General features: G+C 39.8%; 1 protein-coding gene across 1 annotated transcript; it reads left to right on the top strand.

Annotated features, from left to right (window-relative positions):
• Positions 1 to 366: 366 nt before the first annotated feature.
• LOC307045168 (uncharacterized protein) lies at positions 367 to 16924 on the top strand (the record flags this gene model as incomplete). The annotated part of the gene is made up of 2 exons (XM_079690698.1): positions 367 to 559; positions 15058 to 16924. 2 exons carry the CDS (start codon positions 367 to 369, stop codon positions 16278 to 16280), a joined length of 1416 nt encoding a protein of 471 aa, XP_079546824.1. The 3' UTR covers positions 16281 to 16924.
• Positions 16925 to 17609: the final 685 nt, after the last annotated feature.

Genomic DNA, 17609 nt, shown 5'->3' with positions numbered 1-17609 from the left:
CTTAAAACCAAAAAGAATAAATCCTTCCCGCTTTTATTTTGACGTCCTCGAACCCCACCGGAAGTGAAGTTCCCAGCTCTTTCTAACCTGGATCGAGGTGGCGTCTCGTTGCTTCAGTTCTCTCTCTCTCTGTGTTCCTGAGAAAGTGTGTGTGAGCTCCAGCACTACTGATCAATCATCTCTGTGTTTGGATAAACCTCTGAATGGACTCTGTGCTCTTTTTTCTGGAGCGTTTAACTCGAACTATAGGAGCTAGCTTAGCATGCTATCTGGAAACACGTTAGCAACGCTCGTCAGATTGAGAGTTTGACGGAGAGAGAAACGGTGTGTTTAACGGAGTCTGCAGGAAAAGGTGATCTAGGAAACATGAGTAAAGTCCAAATGCTGCTGTCGTTGAAGAAGCAGCGACTCACTGCTGCTTCTGAAGAGATATTTGCTCTGTTTGAACAAACAGTAGCAGAGCTCGAGGAGGAGCTGTCTCTTTCCAAAGAGGAGAACAAGAGACTCCAGAAACTTCTGGACGCTGTTTTACAGCCTCAGCTTCGGATACACAGAGCAGGTCTGTTCCCTTTACCCTTAATTAACACTTTACACTCTTCAGTAGCACTTTATTATCACATTAATAACACTTTAGACCCTTTAGCAGCACTTGCTGCAGGTAAGTAAAAGTACAAACACCACCCTGTGAAAATCCTCCATTACAAGTTAAAGCATTTCATATCTTTAAGTTTATCTTATTTAAGTAAAAGTATGTAAGTATTATTAGACACATGTACTTTATTATAATAATTCAAATGTATTACGGAAGAGCAAACCTACCAAAATAAATATATTTATAAAAATACATGGATTGAATAATATGCCATTTAATGTACTGATTTAAATATTACCCATACATGTAGGCACTAGTTGGTTAAATGTAACATACATTGATACTTTAGTTTTAATGTGCTTCTTTATTCACCTTTTCTTTTTAAATGCGTAAAAGCAAATAAAAACAAATACTTTGGATTAATTGAAATGGCGCGAGAATAATTCATAAAGAAATCAATCAATAAATATGTTCAATAATAAATTAAACACATCTAAAATGTTACTTAATAAAGAATAGGGGAACTAGTACAAAGGTCATTAAGTAATTAAAACGTTAATATAAATTAATGTAAAATCTCATCAATCAATTAATGCCAACATGTATTTATAATATATTCTATATATATATATATATATATATATACACACAGAATATATATTTTGAGAGAGATATACACTCGTATTAGACGCAGTCAAAAGTTTGGACACATCTTCTCATTGAAGATTTTTATTTATTTAAATTGGTTCTGCTTTGTAGATTTATACTGAAGACATCAAAACTATAAAATAACACATTAACTAGAATTATCTAGTAAACAAAGAAGTGTTAAAAAATCCAGAATATGATTTATATTTTGCTGCTACTGCAGAATGCTGTGGTAGCCATGCTGGTTAAGGGTGCCTTGAATTCTGAATAAATCACCAACAGTGACACCAGCAAAGCCCCCCCCCCACCACCATCTCACCTCCTCCTCCATGCTTCACGGTGGGAACCACTCATGCAGAAACCATCCGCTCACCTTCTCACAAAGACACGGAGGTTGGAACCAAAAATCTCTAATTTGGACCCATCAGACCAAAGTACAGATTTCCACTGGCCTAATGTCCAATCCTTGTGTTTCCTGGCCCAAACTATTCTCTTCTTCTTGTTGTTCATCCTCAGTAGTGGATATTTGCAGCAATTGGACCATGAAGGCCTAATTCACACCGTCTCCTCTGAACAGTGCATGTTAAAGGTCCCATGTCATGGTACCTTTAAGATTTTCTGCTCCTTGAGCTCTGTGATCATCTATGTGGGCTCTAATCTGAGGTGCTTTAATTTGCGGTTTCTGAGGCTGGTAACTCTGATGTATTGATCCTCTGATCAGAGGTAACTCTTGCTCTTCCTTTCCCGGGGGGGTCCTCATGAGAGCCAGTCTCATCATAGCATTCCATGGTTTTTGCGATTGCACTTGAGGATACATTCAAAGTTCTTGACATTTTCCGGATCGACTGGCTTTCATTTCTTAAAGTGATGATGGACGGTCGTTTCTCTTCACTGGGTTGAGTCGTTCTTGCCATGATATGGATTACAACAGCAGTCAAATAGGGCTTTCCACTGTGCACTAACTCTACCTCTGCACAACACTACTGATGGTCTCAAACACATTAAGAAGGCAAGTCATTGACTCTTGACCAGGCGCCCGTGTTAATTGAAAACCATTCCAGGTGTCTACCTCATGAAGCTGACTGAGAGAAGCCAAGAATCATATTCTAGATTTTTTTTAACACTTTTTTTGTTAACTAGATAATTCCATATGTGTTCTTCCATAGTTTTGATGTCTTCAGTATTAATCTACAAAGTAGAAACAAATTAAAATAAACACAAACCATTGAATGAGAAGGTGTCCAAACCTATAACTGGTACTGTAAATAAAAAACACACATATTTTAATATTTAGCAGGTTCCTTCATCTATAATCATTTATACAAGCAACTTTGAACATGTAGCACAGTAAAATGCAACATACGAAATAATCAAACATCATAAATTAAACACTGACAGGGAACATTTTACTGCACCATCATTACTGTTACATAAGAAGGTGCCGTCAAATGTTCTGATGATGCTTGCATACTTTTACTTAAATAAGGTTTGAATGCAGGATTTTAATTTGTAACGGAGTATTTTAATTCTATACTGTAGGCGTACTGTATCTGTGAACGATCCCAAATACAATTCCTTGTTTATTGCAGCTAGTGTTACGCCAGAATAAAAAAAACCTTTTCATTTTCAAAGGGGCTGGGCTACATAAGGTGAATTGAGACAACACAAATACACATTAAGTGGGACAAAGAAAGATAATGTGAAAATATAAAAACAAAGGCATTAATTAGGGCTGAAAAATGTCTCCCATTGTAATGGTGATTAGTTTTTTAAATGCTAACACTTAACAGTTTGTTCTGACTGTGTGTTTCCTGTTTCCTGCAGACGTCCAGCAGCTGGTGGTGGTTAAAGAAGAGCTTCTCCCTGACCAGCAGGAGTGGAGCACCAGTCTGGACCAGGAGGACCCAGAGCCCCCCCCAAACATTAAGCAGGAACAGGAGGAACTCAGGGTCAGTGAGGAGGGAGAGCAGCTTCAGGAGCTGGAGGAGGCTGAGATCACCAAGTCCACTTTCACTCCTGACCCTGTGAAGAGTGAAGATGATGAAGAGAAACCTCAGTCCTCTCAGCCTCATCAAAGACAAACTGAACACCTGGAAACAGAAGCTGATGGAGATGACTGTCGAGGACCAGAACCAGCCAGGAACTCAGATCCAGAGAGCAGTTTACAACCAAAGACTGAGGACGACACTGGAGACTCTTCTGAACCTGAACCTGGAGACTCTTCTGAACCTGACACTGAAGACAGTGCTGATTGGAAAGAGACCAGAGAACCTGCGTCAGGCTCAAACTCACTGAAAAATAGACATGAATCTTTCAGTGATTCACGACCTAGTGCTGAAAATAAACCATTCAGCTGCTCAGTCTGCAAGAAAGCTTTTTCACAGAATGGAAATTTAAAGAAACACATTAGAGTCCACACAGGAGAGAAAGCACACAGCTGCTCAGTCTGTAAGAAAGCTTTTTCACAGAATGGAAATTTAAAGACACACATGAGAATCCACACAGGAGAGAAAGCACACAGCTGTACAGTCTGTAAGAAAGCTTTTTCACATGGTGGAAGTTTAAAGAAACACATGAGAGTCCACACAGGAGAGAAACCACACAGCTGCTCAGTTTGTAAGAAAGCTTTTTCACATAGTGGAAGTTTAAAGAAACACATGAGAGTCCACACAGGAGAGAAAGCACACAGCTGTACAGTCTGTAAGAAAGCTTTTTCACAGAGTGGACATTTAAAGAAACACATGAGAGTCCACACATTAGAGAAACCACACAGCTGTACAATCTGTAAGAAAGCTTTTTCCCAGAGTGGAAGTGTAAAGGAACACATGAGAGTCCACACAGGAGAGAAACCCTTTAGCTGTACAGTCTGTAAGAAAGATTTTTCACATAGTGGAAGTTTAAAGAAACACATGAGAGTACACACAGGAGAGAAACCCTTTAGCTGTACAGTCTGTAAGAAAGCTTTTTCAAATAGTGGACATTTAAAGAGACACATGAGAGTCCACACAGGAGAGGAAGAATAGAGATGCAATGTTTGTGACAAAAGATTTAAATGGCATAATCGTTTCAAAAGACACAAGTGTGTTGGTCGTCAGCTGCTTCTGTAACTGTAAGGGAATACATTTGTCTATTTTGTATCCTGATGACCTAATGCCGTTACATGCAATACGTTACTCCCTAAGCCTGATTTCACCCACCTGCAACCGATTCACTAATAATCACAAATGTTAATTTATTTGACCCCTTGACTCGACAACTTTCTTGTTTAATAATCGTTACATCTCCTCAGGACCAAGTTCCCGTGTCCTGCCTTTCACCTGCTGATCACCCACTGCTCATTTAAGGTGGACTGACCTATACAAGGGACCAGCTAGTCTTAGTGTCTTAATGCAAACGTTTTGTAAAGTGATGCTAGATCAAAGACGTGCTGTTGGGCTGTGTGCTCTCTGCAGGACGGTGTCTGTACTCAAAGATTGTTGATGAAATGAGAGATTCACTCATTTCGCGGACCGGTACCGGGAAATAGCTGTGAGTTTATCGTAATATTTGCAGAATTATAAATATATAAAAATGTTTTATCAAAAAAAATTCAATTAATTTTTTATTTTTTTTAAATTTTATACCAGTCATATTATTTCATACAAAATAAATCCAAATTGGTTAGCATACGTTCTCAGCCTCTCGTGCGCAGAGAAAGTTACAGGTGGTGCGCCAATAGGAAGTGGAGCACAGGAGACAACCGTTTAATCGCAGACTGTTATGTTTGTGGGGGAATGGCAGTGCATACATTATTTGAGATATATTTCGAGCTCGGACTTCATTTTAACAGGGTTCCCGCGGGGTCTTATAAAGTCTTAAGAAGTCTTAAATTTGATAACAAAAATAAGAAAGGTCTTAAATATGATTTAGAAGGTCTTAAAAATGATCGGATTTGAAAGGTACTTCTGTGTTGCGATCGCGTCTAAAATGTGTTTTGGGTGAAATATCCGGGCTGCAAAGTAACCAGTACGGTAAGAGCCTTTCAGTTCCCCCCAACAATTTGTATTGAAATAAATCAACATGGAACCAGTAATCACTTGTATGCTTTACCTGCTCCAGTAACAAAGTGTAATTCACTGGACAGAGACTAGAGATAGTGGATGGATCCAGAGGAGAACCAGAAGATAGTCCGTATAGAGCCTTTAGGTTCTGAAAATGATCAGGGATAGAGCTAGAAAAAAAATCCAAAACCCTGAATAGAGCTAGAAGATAGCCAGCACAAAGCCAAGAAAGACCCAGTAGAAAGACAGGAAGGAGCCAAAAGAGTTTGTATTTTTTTATATTCAAGCTCTTCTCTTAAGGTATTAGAACTCCCTATCTCAATATGTATCCTTTTATTCCAATTAAATCTTACATTTGTGCTGCCAATTATTGAGACTGTTTCACAGCTTCATGTTAAATATTTAGACTGTTTTCTTTACATATAGATTACATAGGATGAACAGCACGATCCACTCTGCTGGATTCTGCCCAAACCGGCTCAAAATGCATGCAAACATCTCGCTTTATCCATACTCCTTTAGTTGTATTGTTCTGGATTCATAGTGAGGAGTATTAGATGTTCTGCACTCTTATTGTTATATATTTAATATAAAGTGAAATACCCATAAAGTCAGAAAAGAAAAGAGACTCACTTGAGGAAAAAGGTTCTTCATTTGCACATAAACATGGTCAAATATTTAAAGTTGTGACCAGAGGCCTGTACTACGAAGCTGTTTCAACCTAACCTGGATATGTTTGAGTTAGCCGGTTGGCCTAATTCAAAACATACGCGCTATCGCTAAACTGTACTACGACGCAGGTTATCAAGTGGATCGCTCAAGCCAGCCGTGTCCTATCTAGTTAGGTGCGCGTTCACATGAAAGGGGTGGTATCTGGAGCATTCGACCAATCACAAGCATGGAGAAGCGTACTGACAGCGCAGCGTCATACTTCCTGAATGAAAAGTCAACTATAATATTAGACATATGAAGAAGTTAAACTTTAAACATCCATGACTTAAACACTTTATCCAGGATCAAAGCCACATAGCTGCACCTGCAAGGTGAATACAGCTGGTAACAGAACAATTGTTTGAATGCGTACATTAACTGGTTTATGATATCACTGCCCCGTCTAAGACACCATCTGACTTTCATTACATTTGACTCGAGTGTTTCGTCAACTTAATGTGTTGCTTAAAATAATACTTCTGCATACAGTATGTGACACTTTGAGTGTTGCACGGCTAGATACGGCTCGGCTGACTCAGATAAGGAAATATATGATACATTATGATGTGATATGAATGATAATGGGACGCATCGATATCTGCACTCAGTGCCACGGACTGTAGGCTACGTAATGTTACTTTGATCCGGTTACTTATGTTGTGGCAGATATTTAAGTAAGCTTTCTTAACGCTAATGTTATAATAGTCAGATTGCTCTGAAGATGGGAGGTGATATTCTATTCATTTTCACGTTCACAAAGTCGGTGATTTGAACTGCAACGGCAGTTTAAACTCTATTTCCTTTATCCTGTAATATGACTTGGATCGCTTTAAACTCTGCACACTGTTGTTATCAGCTGTTCCACCATGGTTTCTACCTCAACCTGGAATAGATTTATCCTTATTGAAATGGTTACATTCAATGATAAATAAAATCAATGTGCAGACAATGTTCTGCATGAACAATATGGACAGTTTATACATTAAATAAATTAACAGTATAGTGGCGATATGCTCCAAGTGGAAGCGATTCTTCATTAAAGCAAAGAAGAACTCCACACAGTTGATCTCTTATTCTGGAACCTATCCTGCTCCGGCGCAGGCTAGCCGTTCAGAATAAGTTATCGAGCCCGCTAAAAAGGGAACCAGCTTCGTAGGACCGGAAATCCCTGAAGTTAGCTTGCTAAACGAAAATCTTGATTCGTAGTATAGGCCCCTGCTCCGGGGCAGGTTAGCCGCACAGCACAAGTTACCATGGAGATCTAGCCTGCTAAAAAGAGAACCAGCGTCGTAGGACCGGAAACCCCGAGTTTTCCCTGAAGTTAGCCGGCTATGCGAAAATCCTGCTTCGTAGTACAGGCCCCAGATGGTGTCGCCCTAATCCGTGTATCTACGGTCCATTTGTTTTTCTTTATTACACAAGTTAGCGGAAGAGCGTCTGAGAGGCCTTTTTGTTTTTTACCTTACTAAATGGTCATTGGAGCGAGGGGCGGGGCGAAACTTGCGGAAATGATTTCCAAAAAAAAGCCCTCGTTTGCTTGGAACGGTGATAATATTATAAACAAGGGGAAACAAGGGCCCTTTCTCATTTCATCAAATCCCCTTCCTCGACTCCTCGACCCCTCAGTCCTCCGGTAGTGACCCGGAAATGAATTTCAGCGCACCATGTTGAAGGACATCTAATTTCTTTAAATGCACTTCGAGGACCGAGGATCGAGCGTTGAGGAGGCTCTCTGGAGGAGCTCTAACCGAGGATACACTGATGGGTCCTCCACGGTCCTCCATGGCTCCTTCGTGATTGCATTTCCGGGAAAAGAGATGTTTCAAAGAGTCGTGACGCACGGCCAGACTTATCTCAGCCAATGACTGCTGCAGTACAACTACCATATTCATGTTCCCCCGCACATGTTGGACACCTGGGCTTAGTTGCTTTGCACTTGTCTGCCACATGCCCAAACCTTTGGCACTTAAAGCACCGCAGAGGTTTAGGGATGAATTCTCTTACTGGAAAGCTCATGCAACCGATCATTATCTTCTGTTGTATTGTTTCTTCAAACTGAAGAAGAACAGACAAACCATCTACTATCTTACCTTGGTACCTAGTAGGAAGACGCTTTACTACAGTCACTTTCCCCCCTTTAATTTCCTTCTTGAGTTCTTCTATGCCTATTTCTATGGGAACTCCACTGATAACTCCAAGTATTTTCTGATTTGCTACAGGAACATGGCATTTAATTCGAACTTCATTCAGGGTCTTCATTTTCAGTAACTTTTCCTGTTGTCTTGCATTAATCAACTCAACCAACATCCGTCCTTTGCTCAGAAACCTTGCTTGTTTTATCGATCCAATTTATTTGTGAATTGCTTTAGTCAGGGCCAATGGATGTAGCTTAGCTGCGGATTGCTCACCAAACTCCACAATCACTTTCCAGTCTTCATTCTCAATCCTTTTCTTTACTCTCTTCAATTCATTCTGTGAATCAGATTCACTAAGACTGTCATTTGACATGTCTATCTTCTTTCTTGAAGTCTTTTTCCTTACTTCATTCCATCCTCCTTCAGATGCACTTTCCATATCCTCCTCTCCAGGACTCAAAGAAGCCATTCCACCAGCTGCTCTCAATCTCGCACTCACTTCAACGTTCACTCCTATCTCCGTCTACTCAGTCTCAGCACGTGTCCAACCTCAAAGCCTGGTCCCAAAATAGCATCCCTCGTAGCTAGATTATATGTTACCTATTTTGAAATCAAACAGAAAACCTGGAGCCCTGGTTCAGTGTCTTTGGACACTGCCATGTCTGCTGGAGACCTCTGGTGGGTAACTAGATACATGAGTACAATGATGATATATGTTAGGAGTTGGTACACCTGCTAACATCAGAGGGAAGCATAGAGGTCATTACAAGCCAAATAACGCAACATATACTAAATGCAGCAGAGAACAGTATACCCAAAACAACAACCAAGGGTAGGAAGAAAGTGGTGCCATGGTGGAATGAGGAATGCAGCAGGGCTATTAAACAGAAATAATGCATTTAGAGAATTAAAGAAAAACATGACACAAAATAATGTTATAGAGTTTCAAAGGAAAAGGGCAGCTGCTCGAAGGACAATAAAATATACAAAAAAGAGAGCATGGAGAGAATGTTGTTCTACCATTGCAGAGGAGTTAAATTAGGTGATGTCTGGTCCATGTTTAAGCGGATGAGTGGGAAAAGGGAATCCATTAAAATTCCAGCTTTGCTTGATGGCGAGAGGCTGGCAGTGACAGATAAAGAGAAGGCAGGTATGTTAGGAAGGACACTTGCAGCAGTACATAGTGGGGAGCATCTCAGTGATATTCATAGGCAGCAAAAACAGCAGTTACTAGCAGAGAATGAAAACGTGAAGGAGAAGAGACAGGATAACAGGTCAGCTCTGGATGTGGAATTTACAATGTCAGAACTCAAAATAGCCTTACAAGATACAGGATATACAGCCCCAGGACAAGACCAGCTATGTTATGCTATGTTTAGACAGTTACCTATGGAAACTATGAAAATGGTGCTGAGTCTTTGTGTGGAAAACAGCAATCGTGCTACCATTCAATAAGCCAGGGAAAGATACAGCTAGCCCTAGTAACTACAGACCAATAGCTCTTACATCACACCTATGTAAATGGATGGAAAAGACCATTGTCCGTAGGCTCTCACATGTACTGGAACAGAAAGGGCTGCTGAGTAGTTTTCAGAGCGGATTTCGTAAAGGGCGGTCCACAATAGATGCGTTAGTAAGAGTGAGTAATGATGTGGAAAAAAGATTGAAAATGAAAGAGATAATGGCAATAGTGTACTTTGACATTGAAAAGGCGTATGACTCTATGTGGAGGGATGGGTTACTGATCAAATTGAGTAGAATGGGAATTGAAGGGAGAATGTTCAATTGGGTAAGGGCCTTTTTAACAGACAGGACATTTAGAATAAAGGTTGGAGCAGATATTTCCAATTATTTAGAAATAGAAAATGGTATCGTCCAATGACAAAGGTGAATGAGTTCAATTACCTAGGACTGTGGTTTGATAGCAAATACACATGGAAAACGCACATTAAACAAGTTGAAACAAAATGCAAAAAAGTATTAAATGTATTACGAGCTGTAGCTGGATGCAACTGGGGCGCAGATAAACAAGCGTTAATAGACATTTACAGATCAATGATGAGGTCCACAATAGACTATGGTTGTATAGTGTATGGAGCGGCAGCAAAAACATCGCTTTTAAAAATTGATAGAATACAATATAAAGCATTGCGGCTGTATATTGGAGCGATAAAATCCTCCCCTATCAATGCAGTTCTGATAGAAGCAGGAGAGACACCACTGGAGATCAGAAGAGAGAAACTTGCTCTGTCATACTGGGTCAGGCTACAAGGAACTGGAGAAGAAAATATTTCAGACAGAATATTACAGGATTGCTGGGAATATGCAAAATTCCAGGGACGTGGGTTTGGCTGGACGAGTAAGGAGAGAACGAGGGCATATGGAGTGGAGAATATCACGTTTGCCAAAGCAACTCCATTTAGCAGTGTTCCCCCATGGCTGTTCCCAGAAGCTAAAATAGATATGAATATTGTAGAAAGGAAAAAAGAGTGGCAAATAAATGAAGTGGGAATTAAAACAAGTATGTATCTGAATGAAAAGTACTACAATTACCTACAAATGTATACAGATGGTTCTAAGAACAAGGAAGAGTGTGTTGGAGTTAGAGACTTTAAAATATCTATTTTAAAAAGAGCGTCTGATCAATTATCAGTATATACAGCAGAAATGCTGCTGTCATAATAGGATTGCAGTGGGTTGAAGAGGTCAGACCAGATAGGGTGGTTATATGTACAGATTCATTGTCCATATTACAAAGCATACAATCAACAACAACTACCAGAGAAGACATTCTCATAGAGCTGAATCATAGCCTGTTAAGACTGCACAGAAGCGGCATAGATCTACAGTTCTGCTGGGTGCCTGCACATGAGGGGGTGAAAGGGAACAAGTGCCCTGATAAATTAGCAAAAAGCGCACCACAAAAGCGAGCTATCAGAAAGGCACTGTTTACATTCTTGAGTGAAACTGGTGTAGGAAAAATAATTTAACATTAGGTCAGGAAAGAACATAGATTTGTATTTTTTTTAAATTATTTTATGGTTTTATTGATTTATTTATTTTTAATTTGTATTAGATCATAGGTTAAAGAGTTGGAATGATGTGATGATTCATACTCATGTACAGTAGGTGGCGGTATTCAACTTTTAAGTTGTTTGCAATCCGCCAAAAACAAGAGAAGAAGAAGAAGAAGAAGAAGAAGAAGAAGAAGAAGAAGAAGAAGAAGAAGAAGAAGAAGAAGAAGGCAACGTCCGGATGCCAATCGTTCAACCAAAAAGAGGAAATCCTTCCCGCTTTTATTTTGACGTCCTCAAACCCCACCGGAAGTGAAGTTCCCAGCTCTTTCTAACCTGGATCGAGGTGGCGTCTCGTTGCTACGGTTCTCTCTCTCTGTGTTCCTGAGAAAGTGTGTGTGAGCTCCAGCTCTACTGATCCATCATCTCTGTGTTTGGATAAACCTCCGAATGGACTCTGTGCTCTTTTTTCTGGAGCGTTCACCTCGGACTATAGGAGCTAGCTTAGCATGCTAGCTGGAAACACGTTAGCAACGCTCGTCAGATTGAGAGTTTGACGGAGAGAGAAACGGTGTGTTTAACGGAGTCTGCAGGAAAAGGTGATCTAGGAAACATGAGTAAAGTCCAAATGCTGCTGTCGTTGAAGAAGCAGCGACTCACTGCTGCTGATGAAGAGATATTTGCTCTGTTTGAACAAACAATAGCAGAGCTCGAGGAGGAGCTGTCTCTTTCCAAAGAGGAGAACAAGAGACTCCAGAAACTACTGGACGCTGTTTTACAGCCTCAGCTTCGGATACACAGAGCAGGTCTGTTCCCTTTACCCTTAATTAACACTTTACACTCTTCAGTAGCACTTTATTATCACATTAATAACACTTTAGACCCTTTAGCAGCACTTGCTGCAGGTAAGTAAAAGTACAAACACCACACTGTGAAAATCCTCCATTACAAGTTAAAGCATTTCATATCTTTAAGTTTATCTTATTTAAGTAAAAGTATGTAAGTATTATTAGACACATGTACTTTATTATAATAATTAAAATGTATTACGGAAGAGCAAACCTACCAAAATAAATATATTTATAAAAATACATGGATTGAATAATATGCCATTTAATGTACTGATTTAAATATTACCCATACATGTAGGCACTAGTTGGTTAAATGTGACATACATTCATACTTTAGTTTTAATGTGCTTCTTTATTCACCTTTTCTTTTTAAATGTGTAAAAGCAAATAAAAACAAATACTTTGGATTAATTGAAATGGCGCGAGAATAACTCATAAATAAATAAATATGTTCAATAATAAATTAAACACATCTAAAATGTCACTTGATAAAGAATAGGGGAACTAGTACAAAGGTCATTAAGTAATTAAAACATTAATATAAATTAATGTAAAATCTCATCAATCAATTAATGCCAACATGTATTTATAATATATTCTATATATATATATATATATATACACACAATATATATTTTGAGAGAGATATACACTAGTATTAGACGCAGTCAAAAGTGTGGACACATCTTCTCATTTTAATTTTTTTATTTATTTAAATTGGTTCTGCTTTGTAGATTTATACTGAAGACATCAAAACTATAAAATAACACATTAACTATAATTATCTAGTAAACAAAGAAGTGTTAAAAAATCCAGAATATGATTTATATTTTGCTGCTACTGCAGAATGCTGTGATAGCCATGCTGGTTAAGGGTGCCTTGAATTCTGAATAAATCACCAACAGTGACACCAGCAAAGCCCCCCCCCCCACCCCACCACCATCTCACCTCCTCCTCCATGCTTCACGGTGGGAACCACTCATGCAGAAACCATCCGCTCACCTTCTCACAAAGACACGGAGGTTGGAACCAAAAATCTCTAATTTGGACCCATCAGACCAAAGTACAGATTTCCTCTGGCCTAATGTCCAATCCTTGTGTTTCCTGCCCAAACTATTCTCTTCTTCTTGTTGTTCATCCTCAGTAGTGGATATTTGCAGCAATTGGACCATGAAGGCCTAATTCACACCGTCTCCTCTGAACAGTGCATGTTAAAGTTCCCATGTCATGGGACCTTTAAGATTGTCTGCTCCTTGAGCTCTGTGATCATCTATGTGGGCTCTAATCTGAGGTGCTTTAATTTGCGGTTTCTGAGGCTGGTAACTCTGATGTATTTATCCTCTGAGCAGAAGTAACTCTTGCTCTTCCTTTCCCGGGGGGGTCCTCATGAGAGCCAGTCTCATCATAGCATTCCATGGTTTTTGCGATTGCACTTGAGGATACATTCAAAGTTCTTGACATTTTCCGGATCGACTGGCTTTCATTTCTTAAAGTGATGATGGACGGTCGTTTCTCTTCACTGGGTTGAGTCGTTCTTGCCATGATATGGATTACAACAGCAGTCAAATAGGGCTTTCCACTGTGCACTAACGGCCTGTCTACACTACAGGCATCAAAAAACTTGAAGCTGGGCGTGTCTGAAGCTTGGCGATTTTTTGCGACCAACAACCAATCACATGAATCTCCCGCCCCCGACATACAAAGCAATAGCAATGTTAAAACGAAGTAAACTGGATATAAACTCTCCAAACAGGCGAAAAACCTACCAGTTTCACCCACTGTCTCTGCCACCTCCCTCCATGCCTGGTTCCTCCGGCTTGTATCCCGGTAAATAGTTCTGGTCGTAAAGAACCGGGGGATTTGCTACCGTAAAGTCTCGCTTGGAATATGAGGAAATGAACTGCGGTCTGGCTCTCCCAGCTTGCACGCGGTTTGATTGGCTGCGCTTGCACTGGCGGGATTTGCATAAACGGGATTTGATTGGCTAATGCCAAGCATCGAGCCTCAAAAGTTGAACATTGTTCAACTTTTGATGCCGATAGATGCTCGTGATGCTTGCAAAGCCATGCCATGCTCCCCACAATGCAGTTCGGCGAAGATTGAAAATCTTCTACGTCACCCCATTCAAGTGAATGGGCGAAGCGTTGAAAGCATTTTTCGATGCCTGTAGTGTAGACGGGCTGTAACTCTACCTCTGCACAACACTACTGATGGTCTCAAACACATTAAGAAGGCAAGTCATTGACTCTTGACAAGGAGCACGTGTTAATTGAAAAACCATTCCAGGTGTCTACCTCATGAAGCTGACTGAGAGAAGAAGCTGACTGAGAAAAGCCAAGAATCATATTCTTGATTTTTTTAACACTTTTTTTGTTAACTAGATAATTCCATATGTGTTCTTTCATAGTTTTGATGTCTTCAGTATTAATCTACAAAGTAGAAACTAATTAAAATAAACACAAACCATTGAATGAGAAGGTGTCTAAACTTTTGACTGGTACTGTATATAAAAAACACACATATTTTAATATTTAGCAGGTTCCCTCATCTATAATAATTTATACAAGCAACTTTGAACATGTACAGCAGTAAAATGCAACATACGAAATAATCAAACATCATAAATTAAACACTGACAGGGAACATTTTACTGCACCATCATTACTGTTACATAAGAAGGTGCCGTCAAATGTTTTCTTAATACTTGCATACTTTTACTTAAATAAGGTTTGAATGCAGGATTTTAATTTGTAACAGAGTATTTTAAGTCTATACTGTAGGCGTAGTGTATCTGTGAACGATCCCAAATACAATTCCTTGTTTATTGCAGCTAGTGCTACGCCAGAAGAAAAAACCCTTTTTTCATTTTCAAAGGGGCTGGGCTACATAAGATGAATTGAGACAACACAAATACACATTAAGTGGGACAAAGAAAGATAATGTGAAAATATAAAAACAAAGGCATTAATTAGGGTTGAAAAATGTCTCCCATTGTAATGGTGATTAGATTTTTAAATGCCAACACTTAACAGTTTGTTCTGACTGTGTGTTTCCTGTTTCCTGCAGACGTCCAGCAACTGGTGGTGGTTAAAGAAGAGCTTCTCCCTGACCAGCAGGAGTGGAGCACCAGTCTGGACCAGGAGGACCCAGAGCCCCCACCACACATTAAGCAGGAACAGGAGGAACTCAGGGTCAGTGAGGAGGGAGAGCAGCTTCAGGAGCTGGAGGAGGCTGAGATCACCAAGTCCACTTTCACTCCTGACCCTGTGAAGAGTGAAGATGATGAAGAGAAACCTCAGTCCTCTCAGCCTCATCAAAGACAAACTGAACACCTGGAAACAGAAGCTGATGGAGATGACTGTCGAGGACCAGAACCAGCCAGGAACTCAGATCCAGAGAGCAGTTTACAACCAAAGACTGAGGACGACACTGGAGACTCTTCTGAACCTGAACCTGGAGACTCTTCTGAACATGACACTGAAAACTCTTCTGAACCTGAAACTGAAGACAGTGCTGATTGGAAAGAGACCAGAGAACCTGCGTCAGGCTCAAACTCAATGAAAAATAGACATGAATCTGTCAGTGATTCACGACCTGGTGCTGAAAATAAACCATTCAGCTGCTTAATCTGTAAGAAAGCTTTTTCACAGAATGGAAATTTAAAGAAACACATGAGAGTCCACACAGGAGAGAAACCACACAGCTGTACAGTCTGTAAGAAAGCTTTTTCACAGAATGGAAATTTAAAGACACACATGAGAGTCCACACAGGAGAGAAAGCACACAGCTGTACAGTCTGTAAGAAAACTTTTTCACATGGTGGAAGTTTAAAGAAACACATGAGAGTCCACACAGGAGAGAAACCACACAGCTGTACAATCTGTAAGAAACCTTTTTCACATAGTGGAAGTTTAAAGAAACACATGAGAGTCCACACATTAGATAAACCACACAGCTGTACAATCTGTAAGAAAGCTTTTTCACAGAGTGGAAATTTAAAGAAACACATGAGAGTCCACACATTAGATAAACCACACAGCTGTACAATCTGTAAGAAAGCTTTTTCACAGAGTGGAAATTTAAAGAAACACATGAGAGTCCACACATTAGATAAACCACACAGCTGTACAATCTGTAAGAAAGCTTTTTCACAGAGTGGAAGTGTAAAGGAACACATGAGAGTCCACACAGGAGAGAAACCACACAGCTGTACAGTCTGTAAGAAAGCTTTTTCACATAGTGGACATTTAAAGAGACACATGAGAGTCCACACAGGAGAGAAAGAATAGAGATGCAATGTTTGTGACAAAAGATTTAAATGGCATAATCGTTTCAAAAGACACAAGTGTGTTGGTCGTCAGCTGCTTCTGTAACTGTAAGGGAATACATTTGTCTATTTTGTATCCTGATGACCTAATGCCGTTACATGTAATACGTTACTCCCTAAGCCTGATTTCACCCACCTGCAACCGATTCACTAATAATCACAAACGTTCATTTCTTTGACCCCTTGACTCGACAACTTTCTTGTTTAATAATCGTTACATCTCCTCAGGACCAAGTTCCCGTGTCCTGCCTTTCACCTGCTGATCACCCACTGCTCATTTAAGGTGGACTGACCTATACAAGGGACCAGCTAGTCTTAGTGTCTTAATGCAAACGTTTTGTAAAGTGATGCTAAACCAAAGACGTGCTGTTGGGCTGTGTGCTCTCTGCAGGACGGTGTCTCTACTCAAAGATTGTTGATGAAATGAGAGATTCACTCATTTCGCGGACCGGTACCGGGAAATAGCTGTGAGTTTATCGTAATATTTGCAGAATTATAAATATATAAAAATATTTTATCAAAAGAAATTCAATTACTTTTTTATTTTTATTTTATTTTATACCAGTCATTATTTCATACAAAATAAATCCAAATTGGTTAGCATAAGGTCTCAGCCTCTCGTGCGCAGAGAAAGTTACAGGTGGTGCGCCAATAGGAAGTGGAGCACAGGAGACAACCGTTTAATCGCAGACTGTTATGTTTGTGGGGGAATGGCAGTGTATACATTATTTGAGATATATTTCGAGCTCGGACTTCATTTTAACAGGATTCCCGCGGGGTCTTAAAAAGTCTTAAGTAGTCTTAAATTTGATTAAAAAAATAAGAAAGGTCTTAAATATGATTTAGAAGGTCTTAAAAATGATCGGATTTGAAAGGTACTTCTGTGTTGCGATCGCGTCTGTGTTTTGGGTGAAATGTCCGGGCTGCGAAGTAACCAGTACGGTAAGAGCCTTTCAGTTCCCCCCAACAATTTGTATTGAAATAAATCAACATGGAACCAGTAATCACTTGTATGCTTTACCTGCTCCAGTAACAAAGTGTAATTCACTGGACAGAGACTAGAGATAGTGGATGGATCCAGAGGAGAACCAGAAGATAGTCCGTATAGAGCCTTCAGGTTCTGAAAATGATCAGGGATAGAGCTAGAAAAAAAATCCAAAACCCTGAATAGAGCTAGAAGATAGCCAGTACAAAGCCAAGAAAGACCCAGTAGAAAGACAGGAAGGAGCCAAAAGAGTTTGTATTGTTTTATATTCAATCTCTTCTCTTAAGATATTAGAACTTCCTATCT

The sequence above is a fragment of the Notothenia rossii genome, assembly GCF_949606895.1.
Source record: "Notothenia rossii genome assembly, chromosome: 1".
NCBI lineage: Eukaryota > Metazoa > Chordata > Actinopteri > Perciformes > Nototheniidae > Notothenia > Notothenia rossii.
The sequence above is the reverse complement of the archived record's forward strand: the minus strand, read 5'-3'. Positions and strand labels throughout refer to the sequence as shown.